The sequence below is a fragment of the Labrus mixtus genome, chromosome 6, assembly GCF_963584025.1.
Source record: "Labrus mixtus chromosome 6, fLabMix1.1, whole genome shotgun sequence".
NCBI lineage: Eukaryota > Metazoa > Chordata > Actinopteri > Labriformes > Labridae > Labrus > Labrus mixtus.
This window is the reverse complement of record NC_083617.1, coordinates 14,389,171-14,410,822: the sequence shown is the minus strand read 5'-3', so window position 1 is coordinate 14,410,822 and position 21,652 is coordinate 14,389,171. Positions and strand designations below refer to the sequence as shown.

The following is a 21,652-nucleotide window of genomic DNA, read 5'->3' as shown; positions in this document are numbered from 1 at the left end:
ATCTATTTGCAAAAATTCAAAGTCTGCGTAAACGCAGCTTCTCCTACCTCCTCCTGTCAGCTGCAGCATTAGCTGCAGGTAACGCTCGGTTCTAGCCCCCCTCAAAAAAAAAATTGCCAGTGTGACGTCTTGTCAGTGTGATATCACTGATCTAACCCCATTGGCTCGTTGTGGCAAGCCCAGCAGCTCATGTTGCACACACATTAACTTATGCCGTAGCCTGCGGTAGCACAGTAGTGCTAAGGTGCTGATGTTTTTGCTCCCCGGCCCTCGCAGCCAAACTGGCTGCATTCCCAATATGGTAAAAGGGGCGGGACATTTCCGAGAACCGTGCTGAGCGACTGACCAATTACGGCAGAGCCGACAGGCCGACCAATCAGATCAGACTTGGCACACGTGGGGACTCTGAACGTGGGCACTTCAGAGCCTTAGAGAGAGAGTCAGAAGCGAGCCGGTGCATGGAGCGGCAGTACATGAAAACAGACACTTTTTTTTAACTTTAGCTATTGTGAACATACTTTAGTAGGTACATAGATTAAATATATGAACCCCAAAAAGGGCATAATATGGGCTCTTTAATAACCTAACAAACATTAAATGACAAGTCTTTAAGACCATTACTCGAAATTGGTTTGTATTAAATTATTCCAGTACTTTCAGAGGAATTGAACAATAAGTTAGTATTTCAGTTGTTGTATCTAATGCTTCTTTTTCAAAATTGTAATCGCTTTTATCCTGCTAGTTGAGGATCTTTTAAGATGAGTCCTTGCTTACCTTTAACAGACAAGCAATAATTCTGAATAAAATGATATGAGAAGATAATAACTTCAGTCTCTGGTAATTTGCCAAGATGTGATTTATAATTAAGGGGAATGATTCCTTTCAACCTGTGCACCTTTTTTTGAAAAATTATTTCCTTGGAGGAAAGATTTGGTAATGGCATACACTGCTCAGTGAGCTCCGTAATCCTGCACTGTGTTAAATCAAGCCAATGAAGCATCTGTTACGTGTGTTCAAGTTTGTCTTTTTACACAGAACAAATGGGACTTGATCTAACTAATACAAAACAAATAACGAACATCAGGTCTTTTTGTAGATAGAACTGGTAGAGCCATCCTGAAAAGGAAAAAAGGTTTAGTTTTGACTTTGAAGGAGAATAAACTCTTCCGACTGTCTGACTATCCCCGCTCAGCTGTCAGACTTAAACTTTAGAAATGTGTGTTCATGTGTTTCTCTTTGTGTCTTACCCAAAGGATTGAATGTTTATACACACAAAGGAGGTCATTATTCCGTCCCTCGGGGAATAACTAAGCAATAAGTCAGTTTGTGAATGTTTGATCAACTCCCAGAGCCGGCCATTCTCAGGGTTGATGTATGTCTTATCAGTGATTATCATTTAGCGAGGACCAAGGCTGCACTCCAACACCTCAAGGCTGGGAACACAGGCTGTGTTATTTATGTGCTGGGATACAGGTGCCAATGTTTGCCTGCACATCTATTCTCTAAGTGCTCATTTATGATGTCTTCATCACACACTTTAAAAAACACTTTCTAGACAAGAGCACCTGTCTGCATTGTCGGAAACACTGATGTCATAACGGAAATTTTCGAGTTAAATCAACTATTCAAATATGGAGCACAACATGTAGGGTCAGTTGTTGATAAAACGTCAGGTGAAAAATTCAAAAAGCGTACTTCTGATTTTGGGAACTGAATGTTCATAAAAAAAGATGTCCTTATGAAGTATCAAGAGGAGTCTACACCAAAGTTGACAGTTTCTGGGTTTATATTGAAACAACATGTAAAAGATGTTTCCACAATACAAAGTCTGTATGAAAAACATACATGAAACATCTGTGCTGTGCTTTGGTCAAAATATAACATGAATCAAGCACCAGAGGAGGTTTGTGACCCTGTATAAACCAGCGCTCTCAGAACGCTCCGTTTTGGTGTGTGTGTCTCTTTAAATGCAATGAGCCCCCCCCTGAGTTTTCCTGGTAGACATCACTCCTCTGTAGTGAGAATAAATAAAAAAGTGCTTTGTTCAGAAGTACTTAGTTTAAAGAGCTGACTTTATGAACTGTCTTTTATCGTGTTCTCTTTTTTCTGCACTCTAACATCATATGTGAAGCCATTCAGTGACCTCCACAGTCATGCTACCGACTGACACAGCTCTTAGGCTGATAAGCTTTCAAATTTGTTAAATGACATGTGGCAAGATGAGCTGGCAGAGGAGTTGTGATAAATCTATGTAGCAACAATCTCATGATGTGTTTAAGTTCAGAGAAAACAAGTATTTCAGGTTGCTTCTGTTTATATTCCAATTTATTGTAACACATGCCAGTGTTTTCTCTGTCACAAGTGTCAAACATTTACATGCTGGGCAGCTTTTGCTCTGATCCAATATTTTAAAAGAAGAGTCAAACTATAAGAATGTTAGCGTGGGGTCACTTGACAAAAACGACGACTTGATGCTGCTGGGGCACTAAAGCTCAGGATGTAACTCTTTCTAATAAGATTCTACATGATGCATGGATACCTTGATTTTAAATAGTTCTATTGGTGACTCTAAATTGCCCGTTGGTGTGAATGTGAGAGTGGCTGGTTGTCTGTCTCCATATGTCAGCCTTGTGATTGACTGGTGAACAGTCCAGGCTGTACCCCACCTCTCGCCCAATGACAGCTGGGATCGGCTCCAGCACCCCGAAAACCCCGAACGGGAAAAAGCGGCATAGATAATGGATGGATGGATGTCGACAACAGCTTTGAAACTTCAGATGTAGAATAACAAAACTTCACAGAACTTTCTTGTTTAAACCATAACCCAAACTTAACTAATGCATGTTGACATACAGATGTCATGTCATGTTATGCAAGGTTTTTGTCAAAAGAATGTCGTCAGAAGAGCAAGTGTACTGTGTATGGACTTGTGTAGGTGTTGAGTCAGCACCTGATTTGTTTCCTCAGTGTTTGTATGATTTGAAAAAGGTTGGTGTTGGAACCCTGATAGAGACTGACAAAATATACAATCAAGTGAACACAAGTGATAGAGAGGTTTGTTGTAGAGGTAGAATCTGGGATACAGGTGTGTGAGGAGCGTTATTAAGAAAGGTTTCTTTGACCGTACATCTGTCTTTACTACCAGAGATGTTTCACAGTGACAGTGAGACACTTAGTGCAAAACAAGGAAAGCAAATAATCTGAATAAGTTTAAATGTCAGTCCTGTTAAAAATGGATAAAAGATGTGTTGTTGTTGGAAGTTTTTTTTATTGAGAAATGTGTATGTTTATGAAGTATTCTAGGGCTGTAAGAAAGTTGATTAAATTCTTAAATAAGTGAAATATGATGATAAAATATAAAACAAAGGAGGCTGTACCTACTAGACGATGAGGTGATTGAAAGAGAAATAATTAACAGCTATTTAGAAAATGGATTACTTGTACATTTTTTTAGCAAAAATGTCAAAAAACATTTGATGTCAAACCTTTCCCAAAATTAATTATGTTTGTGGAAAAAAAAAAGCTTGTTAAAGATAAACTTTCGGCCCTGGGAAAAATGATATATTTTCACTCTTGGTTTTATGCTTATCTTTTCCTTTACAAGTCACAACAACCCCTTTTTATTAAAATTAAGAGATTCTGAGTTTTCTGTCTTTTAGATAAAAAAATCACTGATATATTTCCGATTTCTTTTCGTCCTTTATAGCATGACAACCTTTAAATGTGGAAATACCTGATGGATAAGTTGCGGCCAACTTGGTTCAGTTTAGAAACAGCCCCTTCAGGTCCAGTCTTGTGCACTCCCAGTATACCTTTTTCCCATAACAGCATGGAACTCATTCAAGCTTCTGGCACACAGGTCAGCAGTAAATGTACTTTGTGTCTGTGCTGCTGTTAGCTGAGGTGTTAACCTGTCACCATTTACTGCAAGAATGAGCTCTGTTCACTGTAAACACAGTCAACCTTTCACAGTGTTACAAAACACAAAGACCAGACATAAAGAAGACGTATGACTACTTCAGTATCTCAACTTTAGCTCATGAAAGCTGAAACTCTCAAGCAGGAGTCTGCAGCTGTGTTTGTTATCTTGTTGGTCAGATAGATTGATTTTAAATACTAAACGCTGTCAGGGCTCCCAGCTGAGGGGAAACATGCTCTTTTCAGAAGGCGTGTTGATGATCTCTCCTAGCGGGTCAGCATATATTGTTTAAGCTTCCTTTAATGGCTCAACTTTACAGGTACACACAACGACTGAATACGGTTTCTTATAGCATGCTAAATAATGTGATGCAGAACAGACACATTTATGTACCCTCCCCCTTATCTCTAATTCTGTTTTCAGATAAGTGTGTCACTCAATGTTTTGATTGTGCTAAGCTGATACCTCTCAGACCCCAACACACACATAAACACTACTGGGCAGTTGTTTGTTATGTGCTATGATCTTTGATCGAGCAAACCTTATCTTCATAATCAGTTTAATCTGAAATACATGACTATTTCAAATTTTAAATGCATAACTTGTGTTTGGAGCAAAATTTGAAAAAAGCAAGAGCAGCCATGGAGTCAGAAAATAACTTGAATAATTTGTTTTGAAGGTGAACAAATTATACATCATATCAGTTAAATACCAACAATTGATGTCGGCATAGTGACTTTAGCATTTACCTCAAAGCACCTCTGTGCCAAAGTAAAACCTCAAAGTAGTGCAAGTGTGTCTTCAGATTGTCATCCCAAATCCACTGTTGCTGTTTTCTGATTGTTCCAAGATACATTTGAGAAAGTTTTAAAAGCAGAAATAAATTGTTTTTCTAATCTGCCCATGCAAAATTTTAATCGGATTTCCACGGATATGTCTCTTTGCCGGCTGCTCAATCAGATTTAATTTTGTTTTCAATCATTCTCCCTGCAACAAAATAAAGACTTTGAATCTTTGGTGACAAAAGCGCATCAGAGTCTCTTTAGCAGGATGTCCTCATCAGAGTCTCTTTAGCAGGACGTCCTCATCAGAGTCTCTTTAGCAGGACGTCCTCATCAGAGTCTCTTTAGCAGGACGTCCTCATCACACTGTTGCACGACTCAACGGAATTTTGCACTGTGACTTAAGCATTATTGTTTCTAAGATGATATAATGAATTTCTGGCTTTAATGCCCCCCATTAAAAGCAAATGTCACTCCTGATACTCACTTTTTACCACAGCAACCCATGCAGATAAGTTGGTGATGTCTGGGCACATGAAGCTGATTTCACCAGTTTGATTATAACAGCGCAGCCAGTCTGTCTAAAGATCGGGTATAAGAAACAAATCTGATTTTATGGAGTCTGAACAAAGCCAAGTCGTGTCTTTTCTTTTGACTTATCTTACATTTTACTTCCTCTTGGCTGAGCTGTGGCAGTGTACTGTCTGTCTCTGGGGTCCATTGGAGCAGAACTGGTGTCTGTCTCTGTCTAATTAGCATACTGCAGGGGGCAGCTGAAAAGTAGAGTGGACCTACAAAGTTAAAAAAGAACCTGCTGTCTCCAGTTGTTTACAGTCCGAAGTATTGTTGACTTCGGAATTGACATAACGACACGGTCCCTCCTTCCTATTTATTCTTCATCACTATCCTCCTCGTCGTGTTTAATGCTTGATCATCAGCCCAATGACACCAGACTGACCTCTCACAGCAGCAGGACGTCTGACTTGGGTCACTTGTTGAAGATTAAAGCTGTGACCGAAAAGGAAGGAATCAGCATCACAAAGTGTCCTTCTCTGCCTTCCTCGTTTCTCTGTACGCCTCCATCTGTCAGACTTTCTCTTTTTCTGCATCTCCCACTTTCTGTCTCATTGTGTTTCTGTGCTTGTTGATGCAGGGCGGGTCGGGTCAGTGTGATTCAGGGCTGTAAGCTGGAGGAGGATTGGATTTATTTATAGACTTGTCTGTTCTGGGCCACACTGACCCAAGTCTGTATGTCTGTCACTCATATATCTTAAACCAGTGGGTCTTCCCTTTATCCTGGCTTACCATCAGATAGAAACGGTTAAAGTTCAACTTCAAGATGCTCAACACAAGCTCATGTCTTATCATCCAAATGTCCATCACGTTTCCTACTTTTCTTCTAACAAAAGAACAAATCTGGTGAAAACATTTCCCTTTTGATTCATGCATTGCTCCTAAGCATGGAACTAAGAAAATTAATTACTAATTTATGTTGTTTATATTAATTTAATTGTCTATAAAATATCCAAACTTGGGACTTATAAAACTGTCAAGGTACTTGAGCTACAGAATTATTATTTAAAATTCCTTGATATGCCTTCAAAATGTTTCGATGAAAATCATAGTATAATAATAAAATGAGGAGAAAAGCAAAAAAAGCACTTAACAGTGGTATATTGTGTGACTTGATCTTGACGGAACGGCTCCGTCACTGACTGCAGGCAGCACACATGCCTGCACAAACACTCACACATACAGACACGCCACAAACTTCTCCTCTCAGCGAGAATTCCTAATCACTCAGTAAATCACACCATCTACCCTTCTTCACTGTTTCATAGAAACAGGGTGCACTCTATTTGATCTTAAATGATGTTATGTTTCCCTTCGTCTCATAAGTTGGAAAAAATAATGTCCTTTGTTTTCTATAGGGATTTACAGACCAGAAACAAACTACCCAGTGCCACAAGATACACTCTGAGAAAGACTGGCAATAGTGAGCAAATACATAGAAGGGTTTAGTTTGTGTTTATACACACACACAAGGTGAGATAATGAGATAATATATGCTCTTGGAGCCCAAGAGCATATATAAGCTCCACACACCTGGTCTTAATCACGGCCAATCAGCCACACACACCTGACTCTGCAGTTAATTTTCTAACCAAGCTCAGTCTCATGTGAGTGCCCTCAAAATTAGTGAGCTGTCAACTCTGCCTTAACTCCTTTCAGTGTTATTGAAAATCTCTACTAATTGTAGCTCTGCTTAAGCTCTATTAATTTGTGAAAAGTTTTTCGCAATAAAAGTTCTCAATTAGGTTGTTGAAGTGCTTTTATTATGAAAAAGCCATAACTGGAAATGTGTTATTTTCAACTTAAAGGGATACTTCACCCATTTGCGTTAAGCTTTGTATCATTAGAAACCTGGTAGTATTTTTGAATGGTCGTGCATCCTGCCCTCATTTTCCCCTGAGATGGGAAATCTCTGTATTTCTAAGTCTGAAAAGGAGCTTCCAGTGACGCAAAATGAAGATTTTTGCGTCACTGGAAGCTGTTGCGGTTAGCATGGTGAAACTACAACGCTAGTTCCTCATATTTTCGACCACTGAAGCTACAGACCAATGTTTCAACGGGTGAAGTATCCCTTTAACTCAACTCTGCAGGAGAGAAACTGTAAACCAGTAAACTGTTTTACAACTTACTGAGAACTGAACACAGTAGCTCCTAAAAACAACTTTCACTGGTCTCATGCACAGAAATGAGTTACCGGTAGGTATCACATATTTAATTGTGAAAGCTTAACAGAGCAAAAATGTGGGGAGAGTGAAAGGAGGATGACAAGTACCAAATGGTCACTGCTGGGAATCGAACCAGCAATCACTCATTGCATTGAGGATTATATCCTCTGTGCATGGGGCACCTCCTCTACCAACTGAGCTCAAGCAGCGTCCCATTGGTAGTTTATCTAATGGCTTTATTTAAAAGGAGAAGATGTGTGCAACTACAGAAATCTCACTAACACACACACTTCAACCACTTAAGTGCACTCAGATTTTCTGTAATGTAATTTACTGGTTGTGTTGCAAGTGCATGTTGATAAACGGAAAATCTGAGTCATGTCTTTTTCAAAATAAAAGTCTGCAGTCACATCCACTAGTGTTTCTGTTGTGTCAAAAGTCTTCATCCAGACCTCTGTATCAGAGTTTGAATGCAGCCAGAGAACTGCTCACATTTGGTTTGAGTGCTCCCAAATCCTTTTTTCTGTCATATTCAGCCCCATCAATAAAACCAAAACACATTCACACACACACACACACACACACACACAGTCACACAGTCACACAGCTAAGCACATTGGTTGGAAGATTAGGTGTGTGACATTTCACTGTGTAAAGCTATTTAGTAGCGAAGCAGGCCACAGATGTCTGTCTTATCTAACAGCATTAGTACATGACACCTGATCCCCCCCACACACACATTTTATCGCTAGCACATTTGTGTGTGAGTTTCCATATGTATTCTTGAAAATACAAGTGATGAGATGAATCCTTCCCACCCTGCAGATATTTACAGGTAACAGATACAGAGATGTTCCAAATTTGTGTATGGACTCTGCTGTACCTGCACATAATGAATTTTGATATCAGTTTATTAACACAGTTAAGACAATTTCAAGAGCCTGCTTACCTGCTTTTTTTCAGTAACAAGGTTCAAATATAAAAAACAAACACCTGTCCTCTAGAACTTATTGAGGTCAGTTTATTGCTGTTTAACATTTTATCCTGGCACATGTTGTTGAGTTTGAAAGACTTGTAGACTCTGTAAAATGATCAGATTTTGAATACTGCATAATGCATTGCATGAAAGCACTGTATTTGTAATATTTATAATTCTGAAAGGAAGTAAAACACACCTTCCTGTAGTATTGGCAGTCATAACTAGTTCTGTCCAGGGACTCAAGTGGGTGGCTAAAACAAACAGTATCTCTACATTTATGTTATTAGTTTATTTTTTTTATATAATTATTTGGTTTTTTTTTCATCATAAGCTTTGCACATTTTATTGTAGATATAGTTACATGTTGTAATTGACTGTTTTCCAGTGTATTGAAAACCTCGGACCATGTACTATATTAAACCTAAATGTTGCAATTTGGTGCATCTGCTTGCATGAGGGGCTTTATAATAGAAGTTCTTTAAAGGTGTTGTGTGTGTGCTGGTTGTGTCTAATGAGCTTCCCATCATGTTAATATCCTGCTCTGCTTAGGGTGCAGGTTGCCAGGTCAGCTTCAGTCAGACAATGAAGAGTAGAACATGGCAACCAGGCACTTTTGTTGACTCTGCTCGGTTTCTGACAGAGCCCAAGGAGAGGGGACTTTGACGAAACCGCAGACTGACATGCTGACTATTTAAAGAAGTGTCGGTGGCTGTTATAATCTTGACACAGACGCTCAAACCTGTGACATGAACATGTTTTTCTACTGCTTGTAAAACCTGGTAGCGTATCGTGTATAATGAAACTTTTACATTCCTTGCAAAATATTTGGGGTATGACTACTCTTTTGTAGGACAAATATTAAGTAGATGAGATGACTGGTGCAACTCAAAGGAAAAGCAGAAATCTTGTCACTATCACCTACATACATGTGAAATTCAGCAACAAAATCTGCGGACCAGTGCGGAGAAGAAAAAGCCACACAAAAACAACTTGTCATCAAAATCAATGTCAAAGTTACTAGGAAAAGTGGTTTTGGTTGTTTTCAGTCTCTCCTCCCTGTCCTCGGTTAGTTGACAATTTATCCTATCGTGAGTCTCTTCCCCCGCAGGCTGAAGTTAATTGATATACATGGGGGAGGGGAATGGATCATTTTTCACAACAGTGTATGTGGTCTGAAAGAAGCCACCCATCTATCATCTGCTCTGCCTGTTCAGAGCATCTACATGAGATAGTAATAAGGGAAGGGCTGGATAGATAAATAAATATGATAATGTGCCAAACTGTTGGCCATCACTCAATCCACTTGGGCAAAGTGCTGTGTGTTGTTCTTTTCAGATCAGACATGATATCACAGCATATCTCTGGAAAGCTGTTAAACGGTTGTGTGTAGCCGTGTGTGATCTAGTTGGTGAAGCAATGCCATGGCTTTAGTATCTATTACAAGAAAGATCAGGTACAAATGAATTTCTTTGTGCAACATCACAGTTGGCAAGTTTAAGCTGTTAAGATTGAAAGGATTTTTATGAAAACTGTTTGCCTATGTTCACTGTAAAGATGAAAACCAAGGACGATGAAGGTCTTCATTACTTCAGTTTCTATTAGAGACTTCCTTTCTTCTTCCTATTCTCTACTGTTCCTGACATGTTTAAGGGCCTTCAGTGCATTTCTGTGTTTTGACACTTTTCTCATGTATCTCATCTTTTCTATACAGTTAGTCCTTTTGAACCATGTATTTATTCTCTCATCTTTCTTTTGAAACTTTTCGGAATTTCTAAGCATCCAGCTGCCAAGACTGTCCGCTTTCAGAGGCATAATGCAGCAGTCATCTCAGGCCAGCATAGAAAAATAGTCCTATTTTAGCTCGCAGATCCAACTTCTAATAATACAAGCAGCCAAAATAGCCCGTTATGGCTCTGGGAAGAAGTCTGAAGAATGTCTGCTGAATCCTTTGATTTCTCATCCTCTGAACACACGGGTCAGATTAAATCTTGTGGGTGTGTTTTCTGTCTTTATGTACAGTATGTGTGTGAGGTCTAAACCAAAGCTTGGTTATTGAACCAAACAGGATAGGCCGACATTCGTATAAACAGAGACATGGAGGAAAAAGCTGCAGCTGATTGGCTTAGCCCTTTGGGTCATAGGTTTTGGTGGGCATTGTTTTGATCCTCCCTGTTTCGCTCCAGGGTGTCTTAAAGTCTTAAATTGAATAAAGTTTGGTTTGAAGTCAAAAGCAATTCCTTACATCTGAAATGAAATCAGAAAGCACTTTGTATTTTTGCAGGGGAAATAATTGAATGTATCCTAACATTTATATGTTCTTTTGATGGAAACACCAGTAAATTGACTAATCAGTTTTGGAGCTAATCAGCCCCTTTGAGATTGAGCAGGACCACAGACTACATATCACCAAGGTAGTGTGGATTAGATGCGGAATTGACTTTCCACTGCATCTAATGCACCCCACACTGAAGGAAGGAAGTGTTTCCTATTCACTTTTCCTGTGAGTGTTTTTCCAGCCAGCTGAGAAGCTTTCTAATGTTACCTCTGTTAGCTTCAGGGTTCATCCATCACATCAAACTTGATTAGTTTCCTTTTAAGTATAGGGTTTGTTGTTTTGACCATAACTGTTGAAACAAACAGGGTTTACTTGTAGTACAATGCTTTGGCTTGGTATGTGTCCTAAAACAATTCAGTTTGACCTAATTATCCAAAGTAATTCATAGACTGACTTCCCCCTGGATTTGAGAGAGAGAGAGTCTCGTCTCAAATACACAGAGAATCTTTGACTCGAACATTGTCATCAATAAATCCCTGACAGTACGTTCTGACGTAGTCTATGTCTGCCACTGATTTTCCTTTATGATTGATTGAGTATGAATGTGGCTATCTCCTTGCATAATTCAAGGAAGCATTTTGCTCACTGCTCCTCAGCTCACCCAGGACCTCCTTTTGATAGTGTAGCCCGTGCAATATATATTGTGTTTGGTTATAATGAAATGTTAACTTGTCTGTTGAGAGTATTGCAAATATTTTTATTTTTAAAAATGTTTCCAATGTGGTTAATTTGCGCAACCCATGTACAACGGCAACAGTCCTTAAAGCGGGCAGCCCAGGTTCAAATCCAACCTGTGGAAGGTTCTCAAAGGACATCCTGTCTCCTGATTTCTGACTCTATCCAATGTTCTGTCATTTCAATAAACACATAAAAAAGGCCCGAAATTAAATCTTCAAAATAAATTAATACAAATTTAAATTCCCCCGTCTTCCCAAAAAGTATCACGGGCCTGATCAAACTTTAAAGTTGGCCAGATCTTAACTCTGGCCTTCAATATTAAAGAGCCCATTTTGGGTTTTGTATATTTAATCTATGTACCTGCTAAAGTATGTTCACAATAGCTAAAGTTCGCACTACTCTGCTACCGCAGGCTACGGCATATTGTGGGCGTGCTACAGAAGTTAACGGGCGTGCAACATGAGCTGCTGGGCTTGCCACAACGAGCCAATGGGCTTAGATCAGTGATATCACACTGACAAGACGTCACACTGGCAATTTTTTTTCGAGGGGGGCTGGAACCGAGCGTTACCTGCAGCTAATGCTGCAGCTAACAGGAGGACGTAGGAGAAGCTGCGTTTACGCAGACTTTGAATTTTTGCACATAGATGTGCCTAAACATGCACAGGACACTTGGAAAACACACTAAAGAGCATATAAAACCAGAAAAAGCCTAATATGGGACATTTAAACCCTTTCTGTCAAAATTGATTCGTACTACAGTATGACTGGCATGCAGCTTCGAGAGTAGGAGACTCTTTGAATTCAACAGTAACAAGTTATTTTGTTGTGATTGATGTGTCAGTTATTTTTCAAGTATTCTAAAATACACATGAACTGTTCTGTCAATACAACAATGGAGTTGAACTTTGGCTCTGAGCACTTCTTTCTCTTCTAAATAGCCAGGAGCTTATCAAATCAGTCACCTTACAAAATAGCCTCTTGAACCTCGCCCAAAACCCATCAGGAAGTAATTTATTATCAGGGTTGGCCTCTGAAGACATTGACATAACAATAATTTACTTTAACAATAGCGCGCCCTACTGCAAGGACTAAGTACTACCTCCCATATACAATGTCAGATTTCACATGAACGATGTCAGTACTGGCCTGATCAAATCTAACTTAATACAATTATGTCATTAACATAGCGCCCCCTACTGCAAAGGGGCTATACTGCATCTCAGATACTTTATCTGATCTGCTTCAAATTTCACAGGTATGATCAGGGTTCCGCTGCTGCTGCACTCCCGCGATTGCAACACACCCCGACATGCACTGGGGTGCGAGGGCCCTTCATCACCGCTTGCGGTTTTAATTTGTTTTATGATTGTTTTTAGATTAAACAATTATTCCACAATATAAATTATTGGTAGGTGCTCGGGTCTGTTGGAATGTTGTCCAGCATTAATATCAATCTTTATTTGATAGCAGCCATAGATGTATGTACAGACAGCAGAGGAACAAGTCGTGGTTTCAGTATATTGAACAAAATGAGTATAGTTATGACGGTGCTATGGATGTTTCAACCTGTATGATACTAGATAGATGTCAACTTTAAGGAATATTCCAATATATATGTACTGTTTGGTCCATAATATGGTAAAAGGAGAAAATAATCAGATGAATGTTCAGAATCATGGCTCGTTGCTGCACTATGATCCCACTAGACGACCCAGCCATAAACCTTGGATGAGACAGAGGATTAGAGATGTCCAGTGTCCTCTCGCTGTCTCTCACACACACACACACACACACACACACATGTTCTCATGCATGCACGCACCAACACACAGGCATTACTCTTTCACATAAGCTGCCCATCTGTCCTCTGAGACCAGCAGCTGGTAGGTGGCAGGAGAATCCTGTCTGAACTTGACCTCTGACACCTTGCAACAGGAGAGTTCATCCACCGTGTCTGACTGCTGTGTGTGTGCTGCAACCAATCTGCTTGACTTGAACATGCAGTACACACACACACACACACACACACACACACACACACACACACACACACACACACACATGGAAATCCTCCTTTGCCATTAGAATCATTAACTGGACACTGATTATAAGTGTTATAAGTGATAAGGCCAGACCTACAAGAATAATTTCACTAAGTGCAAAAAGCTTATGCTAAAGGCTGTTTGTGTGTTGGTGTGGGTCTGTGCACACTATATGGCTGCCTGTTCACTTATGTAAGGTCATGTAAGTTGACACTGTTTTGGCCTCATAGCTTTTCTGACTCGCAGTAAGCTTTACCTTTTTGACATCTTGCCTCTGCTGTCCACTCAGTTCTAGTCCATTTGATGTTGGTCACAAAGTGGCAGTTTAAGAGGTAAATGTAGTTGTAAGTGAATTTGTAGGCTGCGATAGAACTGGAAGGGGAAAAATTGTTATTTTTATGTTTTTCTATTTGTTACAACTACAGAGTTTAGAATATGAGAATAAAAAATTAACATCAGTAGTCCGGGCGTTGCTGAAATCCTTCCAAAGAAAATATCAAATTTGTTTGCAAAAGTCTTTGCTTTGTAAAACTAAACAAATCATTTATAATTTATTCGCACAATTTCTATTATGTAGAGAAGCCATTTCCAAAATGCTGTAATGCAAAAGTGCTCTTGGATTACTTAAATAGCAGATTTAGATCAGTAAACATTCCGCAGTCCTCGCGTTGTCTACATTTAACTTGTATCCTGGCTTCATATTCTCCTGTGACCACTTGCCTGTTTGTATGTCACTTTAGTCCAAATGTTAAATTACAGCAAACTATCTTAAAAGCTTTTCTTCCTACTTTCTTCCTGGTACTGAAAATGTGTCCTTACTGCCCCCCCCCCCTCCTCTCTCTGTTCTTTTCTCCTTAGATCACCAGAAACTCGAGCGGGAGGCGAGAATCTGTCGTCTACTCAAACATCCAAACATAGGTGAGTCATTTTTGAGAGCCAGCAGACTAATGGATTAGTGGAACAACTGCATTAATTCAGAACATCAGGGGAAAGGAATAAACAAGCCATCACAAAGTTTTTACAAAAACAAATGTTTTCTGAGGAGTGGTGCTCAGTGTGTGCAGTCTTAATGAACCTTGTGGTTTGTATCGTCTTTGTTTTTGTATGGAACCAAGACAAAAATGCAAAGAAAATAAAATGTTCCCCCTGTGAAATACTGTGTTTTTATCTTCCATCCATATGAAATAATGCTTTGCACATTAACTCAAATACATAAAACTGATACAGATGTATCAGGGAGTTGGTAGGTTTGCTGCTGTGTTTTGAGTAGCATAAGAAAGAATAAGCATTGAATACACCAGAAAGTAAGTGAATTGTCCCGAATCACCTTAATCACCTTGAACTCTTACCTCCTAAATCCTACCTACCAGCATTTATTCTTAACAATCCTAATGACAGGTGACACAAAGATACAAAGTCAGGGTGCTGTTGAAAATCTAAAAAATGTAAAATGTTTAAAGGAGGTATTGAAGCAGCAGTTTGCAGTAGGGTTACATATTGTAGCATTATGATGAGAGGTGATGTAGCCCACTTTCATCTGTATAAATGGGTATGTCAGTAAGCAACTACTATAGCGAGCACATACCTCAGACCCAACTATTTGTTTAAGTTACGCTCTGGGTTGCTGTAAAATGATCCAGAAAATGTCACCAAAAAAATCTAGGCGTTGACATCCTGAAATGAATTACAGTTCAACAAGGTTACTTTCATTGACTAGCAAAATTATAATTTACATTAACGTAGCTGGAATCAATGACTTATTCCCTTTTTCTCTCTAAAAAAAGAGTCCATTTAATAATTATCAAATCATTTCTTAAAAAACGTATTGTTTAATCTTTATCATTGCAACTACATTGAAAATAACAGGAAAGTACGTGGACTGCTCTACATCACGGTCAGCAGTAACAGGAGAGGCTGTGACACACAGCCGGTGTTAGCCAAGATTTGAATCATGATTTACTCTTCCTCCTCTGAGTCATAACTATGTGAAATTTGAGCACACCAAGATGACAAACAGTATTTTAGTTTCAGTGTCACTTAGCGTTTCTGTTGTGAACACATGCATTCATCTGTTAAGAACTCATAGAAAAGAAAAGGCTTATTATGATTCCAGAACTTGAAGAATCAGCACATTCATAAGTTTTCATCTGTGTCAAAGTTACACTGTAATACATTCTCAGCACACCTGTCACAAACAGGAACTCTTAATTGCTTATGCTGCATGCACATAATGATGCTAATTAACCAAAAATGTAGACACATGCAAAACTTTGCTTCTCTTTTATCTGATGGAAAGACTTACATTATCAAGCCTTTATCCCCCAAGTTTGTCTGAGTTTCATCACATTTTAAGACTGCAATTCATCACACAACTTAGTTTTTCTGATTGTTTGTGTGTGTGTCAGAAAGGAAGGAAATGGTTACTTGGTGGCAGTACTGCCTTGTCATACAGTATGATAAGGTGGTGCAAGCTAAAGACAACCCCTATCACTCACACACACACACACACACACACACACACACACACACACACACACACACACACACACACACACACTGTGTTTCATTGGTCTCTCTTTCTTCTTCATCCCATCTGATTCCTGCTTATCATCAACCTTTTCTTCTTTCCTTTTCTTCCTCAGCTGCTCTTTTTTTATTGGATGTGAATCTCCCCATTCTCGTGGGGAGAGCTTGTCAAGTATTCTTTTCTTTAAAAGCAAATCATCTGAATCAAGAACAGACTAATATACAACCTTTCCAGTTTTAATTTAAGCACTCAGGCACCTTCACCCACCTTGACTCAAGCAGGTTTTTAATCTACTTATTAGCAGTCAGTTTAGTAGGCCACTCCACTCATTTCAAAAGAAGAGCTATTGGCTCAAGTTGTCCATGTTGGCAATAACTCTGTTCACTGCCTGCTTTTGTGCTTCCTGTAACAGAGACAAAACCTAAAAGCAAATTATCAGTATCAAATTAATTATGAATGATTAAAATATGGCAACCATTCTGTCAACTTGATCATCCAAGAGCTACTTCCTGGTTGCCAAAGAGACAGGTGGCAGTCGGGCTTTGCAAACCAACTGTTGGGCCCTCGAGTTTTAGAGAGGAAGGGAAAAGCTCCGCTGCTGGAAACCTTATATTCTAAAAGAAACCGCCATCACTTAAACTAGAATGGCAAAACGTCATTGTTCAAGGCTTAAGGGATACACAAAACATAAATACAAGCTATTTAAGTTTATTTGTTTATTTGTTGGAGACTGTGTTTGAAGAAAGTTGAGGTAAATTTACTCATTTAAGGATAAAAAAGGAAGCTCTTTGAATCATAATATTCACAGCTCACAGATAGATCAAATACTACGATTCTGCACAGTTAGGAAGATAGGACTAAATGTGCAGACAGTTAAAAGTTAGTCTGTAAAGATTTTCCTTTATAATGTCATACATGTGTCATAATCGTGTAATGTTGTTCATAATTGAAATGGAATAATATTTCAATAATTTGGTAAACATATGGAAAGTCATCCCCGAAAGATAAAACCTCTGGCTTCTGACTGCTCTGTATACTTAGTTTCCAACTTTTTTCTCTTAAAATACTTTTTCTTGGTCAATTTCTGCACACCTATAATTTCTTTGCCATTTTGCTTCTTTGTATTTGAAAGTGATAACTGAGAAGAGACAGGACGTGTGAGGGAGAGAGTAGAGGACATGAAACAAAGGGCCTGGCTTTGAAATGAACACCAGCGGCAAGAATAAGAACTTAGCCTTAATAACTTCTCTACCTGCTGAGCTAAAGTGAGCCCCTTTTAACAAAGATGACTTATTTTTTTATATTATCAAATCACCACAGCAGTCCAATTTATATACTGAATCAAGTGCAAAACAAAACGTGTTGGCCTTGGCGTCTTGACTGTCCTGGATCTCAAGTGATGGTTTATTGAAAGCTTCCCTACAAAAGATCATTGACATTATCAGAGAAGTTTGACTGATTTCTTATTAAAGGTTCTCTCTGTTTCTTATTACCTCACTAGTTCGACTCCATGACAGCATCTCAGAGGAAGGCTTCCACTACCTCGTCTTTGACCTGTAAGTGAATCACATTGGCCCACACAAACACATACAGGTTACAGGTTCAGCCAGGAGTGACCATGACTCTTTTTTCTACAGCAGTCTATTAGTGTTCAACTAAGCTGCGATGACAGAGAGAGAGTCATTCTCTCTCAAATTGAGTTATTTTAAATGGTAATATAAAAAAATAATTTGTCCTGCTATGAAACCAGTTCATACTACCCGATACCCCTTACCGCATTTTAGTCTGTACTGGAGGCCTATTCCAATACTGTTGTCTATATTTGAACAACTCTTAACCCCATAAATGACAAGGATGTGAACAGATGAGAGGTTCAATATTCCTTTTTTCAGACCATAAATTGCTTTCACTGACTTTTCCAGAAGGGAACTTGGCTCTGAAATGTAGCCATTACAAACATGTCTCCAGTTGTATAAAAGTCTATGAGAAAATGCTCCCTTGGTAACCTTAGTAAATGTTTTATAGCATTTAACAGAAGCACAATGTGTTTAGTAGATTTGAACAAAAAACATGTTTAGTTCATAAATATAGTTCTCAGTTGTAATTGCTTAAAGCGCAATATCATGTTTTAGTTAGGTGCCATCAGTTTTCTGCCTGATGCACAAATAAGTCAGACATGCTAAATCAGTCTTGTTGATGCTTGTTCAATAAGCAACTGGTCAAGTGGTCTCTGAAAGCAACAGTTTTAGGGTTCTAGGTACTCAGAGCTACATATTTACACAAACCAAGGTTGAAATATGAGGGTCATGTTGTCAATGACGACCAGGTCTTTCATTTGTCAATGTGTCTGTCTGCAGTGTCACTGGAGGAGAGCTGTTTGAGGACATTGTTGCTCGAGAGTATTACAGCGAGGCAGATGCCAGGTACAGTATTTCATCATGCTAACATGTGAACGTGATATATCGTGCAATTCTTTGAGTTATTTGTCTATTCTCCTGCATATAATATCTTTAAAAACCACCAAAACGAACCCTTACGTTGCCAAAACGGACCTCGTGAAATGCACTTGGTGCTTTAGCAGCAGAAGCAGAGCTTGTGGTTTCTCCCAGCTCTCTTTCTGATGTTGTTTTCAGTGAACATTTTATTTTAGAACATGTCACTTGGGGTTTTTAAATTTATTTCATTAATAAATAATGACAAAGCTGTTAAAAGTTTTTAAAGCTTATTTTTCCCTTTGTCAGTAGTAGCAGCAGCGTTTTTGCACTGCAGCACAAAACTTTTCTTGTCTGTGCAGACTAAATCAAACTTTGGTGAGACTCGTTGGATTTCATTACTTTTAGACTTAAACATTCAAAATAATTATATAAACGAACTTCATTCTACATTACTAAAACACAAAATTACCCGATTATCTGATATTGTTCTATAAAGGGGAACCTGCACTGAGAAATACATTTGGATCATGAAAACACAAAACAAGAAAAAAGGAGGAAAAGCAGGACATAGATAAGCTCAAGTTCGGACACATGAAAGTGAGAAAATGAAATGGTGTACTGCTCAACAGACTAAGGTCACCAAAAGGGTGCTCTGATGGGAGCTAGATACACTGCAATAACAGGTAGTGTGAATGTGGAGTTCAGATTTAGCCTTATTTGGACAGAATACTCTGAGATTTTCTTACAGAGAGAGGACATCACCCTCTCAAAATGTTACCCTGCTACTGACCCTGACTTCACCTTTACTAATGTCAACTTCAGTCTTGTTTAGAAGAAAAGCTAGTTATTTTAGCAGAGCATCAGACCAGCAAAATAGCTGATTTGTAACCGAGGACAAGCTTACGTAACTTACATAACCTCACTGCCTCAACAACACACTCACCCTGGCTGCTCCACTTCCTTCCCCACATTCATTCACACAAAAATGCACTTAAGTTTTCCCCCTCATATACCACCATCCTCAAAATAATGTCTGCACTACAGTTTATTGAAGAATTTTTGCCTCTTACAACGGTCTTGCATACTCGTACATAAATATACCATATATTGATTGTGTCAAATGTTATTGAGAGGGAATGCTCTTCGTGTTGCATACTGTAACACGTGTTATCAGTCTAATTCTTTATCTAACCAATTTGTAAACAATTATGGTTTAATTATCTATACATTAGGGATGTAAAGATTAATCGTGATAAATCGATTCAAAGGTCTCAACATTCACATCTGTACTCTGAAAAATGAATCACAATAATATCGTGAGCGTCAGCAGCTGTAGAGCAGAGGCGGTTGGCAGTTGCAGAGCAAGATTTTGAAATTGAGGACGCACCACCGTCTTTTAAATCGGAGGTGTGGAAGCATTTTGGCTTCCCCCAGACAGAAAATGAAAGAGGTGAGAAGACAACAGACAAGACAAAAACTGTGTGCAAATATTGCAAGAAGATGGGGAACTTCACAAACAGCACAACCAACATGATGCAGCATTAACCGAACAGCAAAATGAGAAGCTCCAATCACCTCCCCTTAAAAAACATTAAAAGGCCCAAACCACACTGACAAGTGGGTTTTGCAGCCCCTAAAGGAATCTTTTTTAGTCATAATTTGTCTACAGTCTCATTTTGTAAAATAGATCGTGAGATAATCGTACCGTGAACCCAGTATAGTGAATTGTATGGTGAGTTGAGTTAATCGTTACATCCCTACTTAATGCTTAAATGTAATACTCAAGACAAACCTGTAGCATGTTGGATATTGTTAGAACAAACCTCTGCAAAAGAGAATTTCTCCTACTGCAATTAGCTTTAAGGTCAGATGATGTTATACCAGAAGAAACTTAAGCATTACCCACCTTTAATGCCCCTCTCTTCAACTGTTTTGATATTTCATGTTTTTTTGTCTCTACGACATTCCTTTCCTTTCTTGTCTTGTTGTTCTTCCCAATTCAAAGTCCTCAGAGCTATTTTAACCTTGCTGATGGTACCTACTGTAGGAATAAGTAGAGTTGTTTTTGGGATTCTGGAGAGTTTCATATTGCCTCTAATGTTATATCCTTTAAATCCCCCCGGAAAATAACACTCAAATGAACACAAAGAATCAAAGATGTTAGATGGTTAAGTTGAACTTGATGTTTTTTCAGTGTGTGGTGGAGTGTCCTCTGTATTTCGACTGACAGATGTGTATCTCCTCTGTGTCTCATCCTTCTCCGTCTCCTGCAGTCACTGCATCAATCAGATCCTGGAGAGCGTCAGTCACATCCACCAGCATGACATTGTGCACAGGGACCTCAAGGTGAGTTATTACACGCCTGTTGTAAATATGAGAGGACTTCCTACATTATCTAGCAGCACAAACACTCAGACATATAACATAGCACAATGTTGTGAATGCAGACCAAAGACATTTGTAGGGTTTCATAACAGCCCTAAACACACACACACGTGCAGACGCCAGGCTGTGACGCTAAGAACAACTTAAGTGTCATGCCTCTTTCTCTTTACCTCTTTTCTCCCCTCATTTCTCTATATTCCAAATGTTCCTCTCCTACAATCCCTCCCCTTTGTCCTCTTTCCTCACCTTTCCTCTCCTTCTTCCTCTCTTTTTCCCTTTTCCCCCTTCCCCTCCATCCTGCACTGCTGAGGAGTGACGAAAGCAAACCAGCTGCTATTAATAGCAGGTCTGGTGGTGCGATGACAGTCAGTGACGATTTCCCTGCAGCAGGACTGTTCACCCCAAGCAGACACCAACAGCCCTCTGACCTCCTCAGCTGTTTTTGATTTGATGTTAACAGTAACGGGAATGAAGAGAGCAAAGTGAACTGAGATTTAAACACCTGGATAATTGCACAACATGTTTATTACCAAGGCTGAGTTCAGAGACCGTAACTTTAATAGTACACTTAACAATCTTGTCCATTGCTTTTATGAGACAGAACACAGTCAGAGCAGACAAACATAATTGAATTATCTATCTGTTTTTGTTAGAGTGGTGTAAATGGATTTAACCGGCTTCTCATTGATGGGTGTTTTAGCTTGCACATAGATCTTGCTGTCTAATGGACTTTGAGCCGAAGAGTTTTAGAGAGACGAGATGACGAAAATGTTGGTGTGGACAGAGGGCAGAAATGACATACATTCAGTTCAATGTGCAACTTTCTTAA

At 39.1% G+C, this 21,652-nt stretch overlaps 1 protein-coding gene across 27 annotated transcripts in view; it reads left to right on the top strand.

Annotated features, from left to right (window-relative positions):
• Positions 1-21,652, top strand: part of camk2g2 (calcium/calmodulin-dependent protein kinase (CaM kinase) II gamma 2) — a 60,306-nt gene that overhangs the window by 11,782 nt on the left and 26,872 nt on the right. For all 27 annotated transcript variants that reach the window (XM_061040147.1, XM_061040145.1, XM_061040140.1 and 24 more), the window contains exons 3-6: positions 14,335-14,394; positions 17,505-17,559; positions 18,361-18,426; positions 20,712-20,784. In XM_061040147.1, coding sequence (XP_060896130.1) covers positions 14,335-14,394; positions 17,505-17,559; positions 18,361-18,426; positions 20,712-20,784 — 254 coding nt within the window. The remainder of the gene's footprint in view (positions 1-14,334; positions 14,395-17,504; positions 17,560-18,360; positions 18,427-20,711; positions 20,785-21,652) is intronic.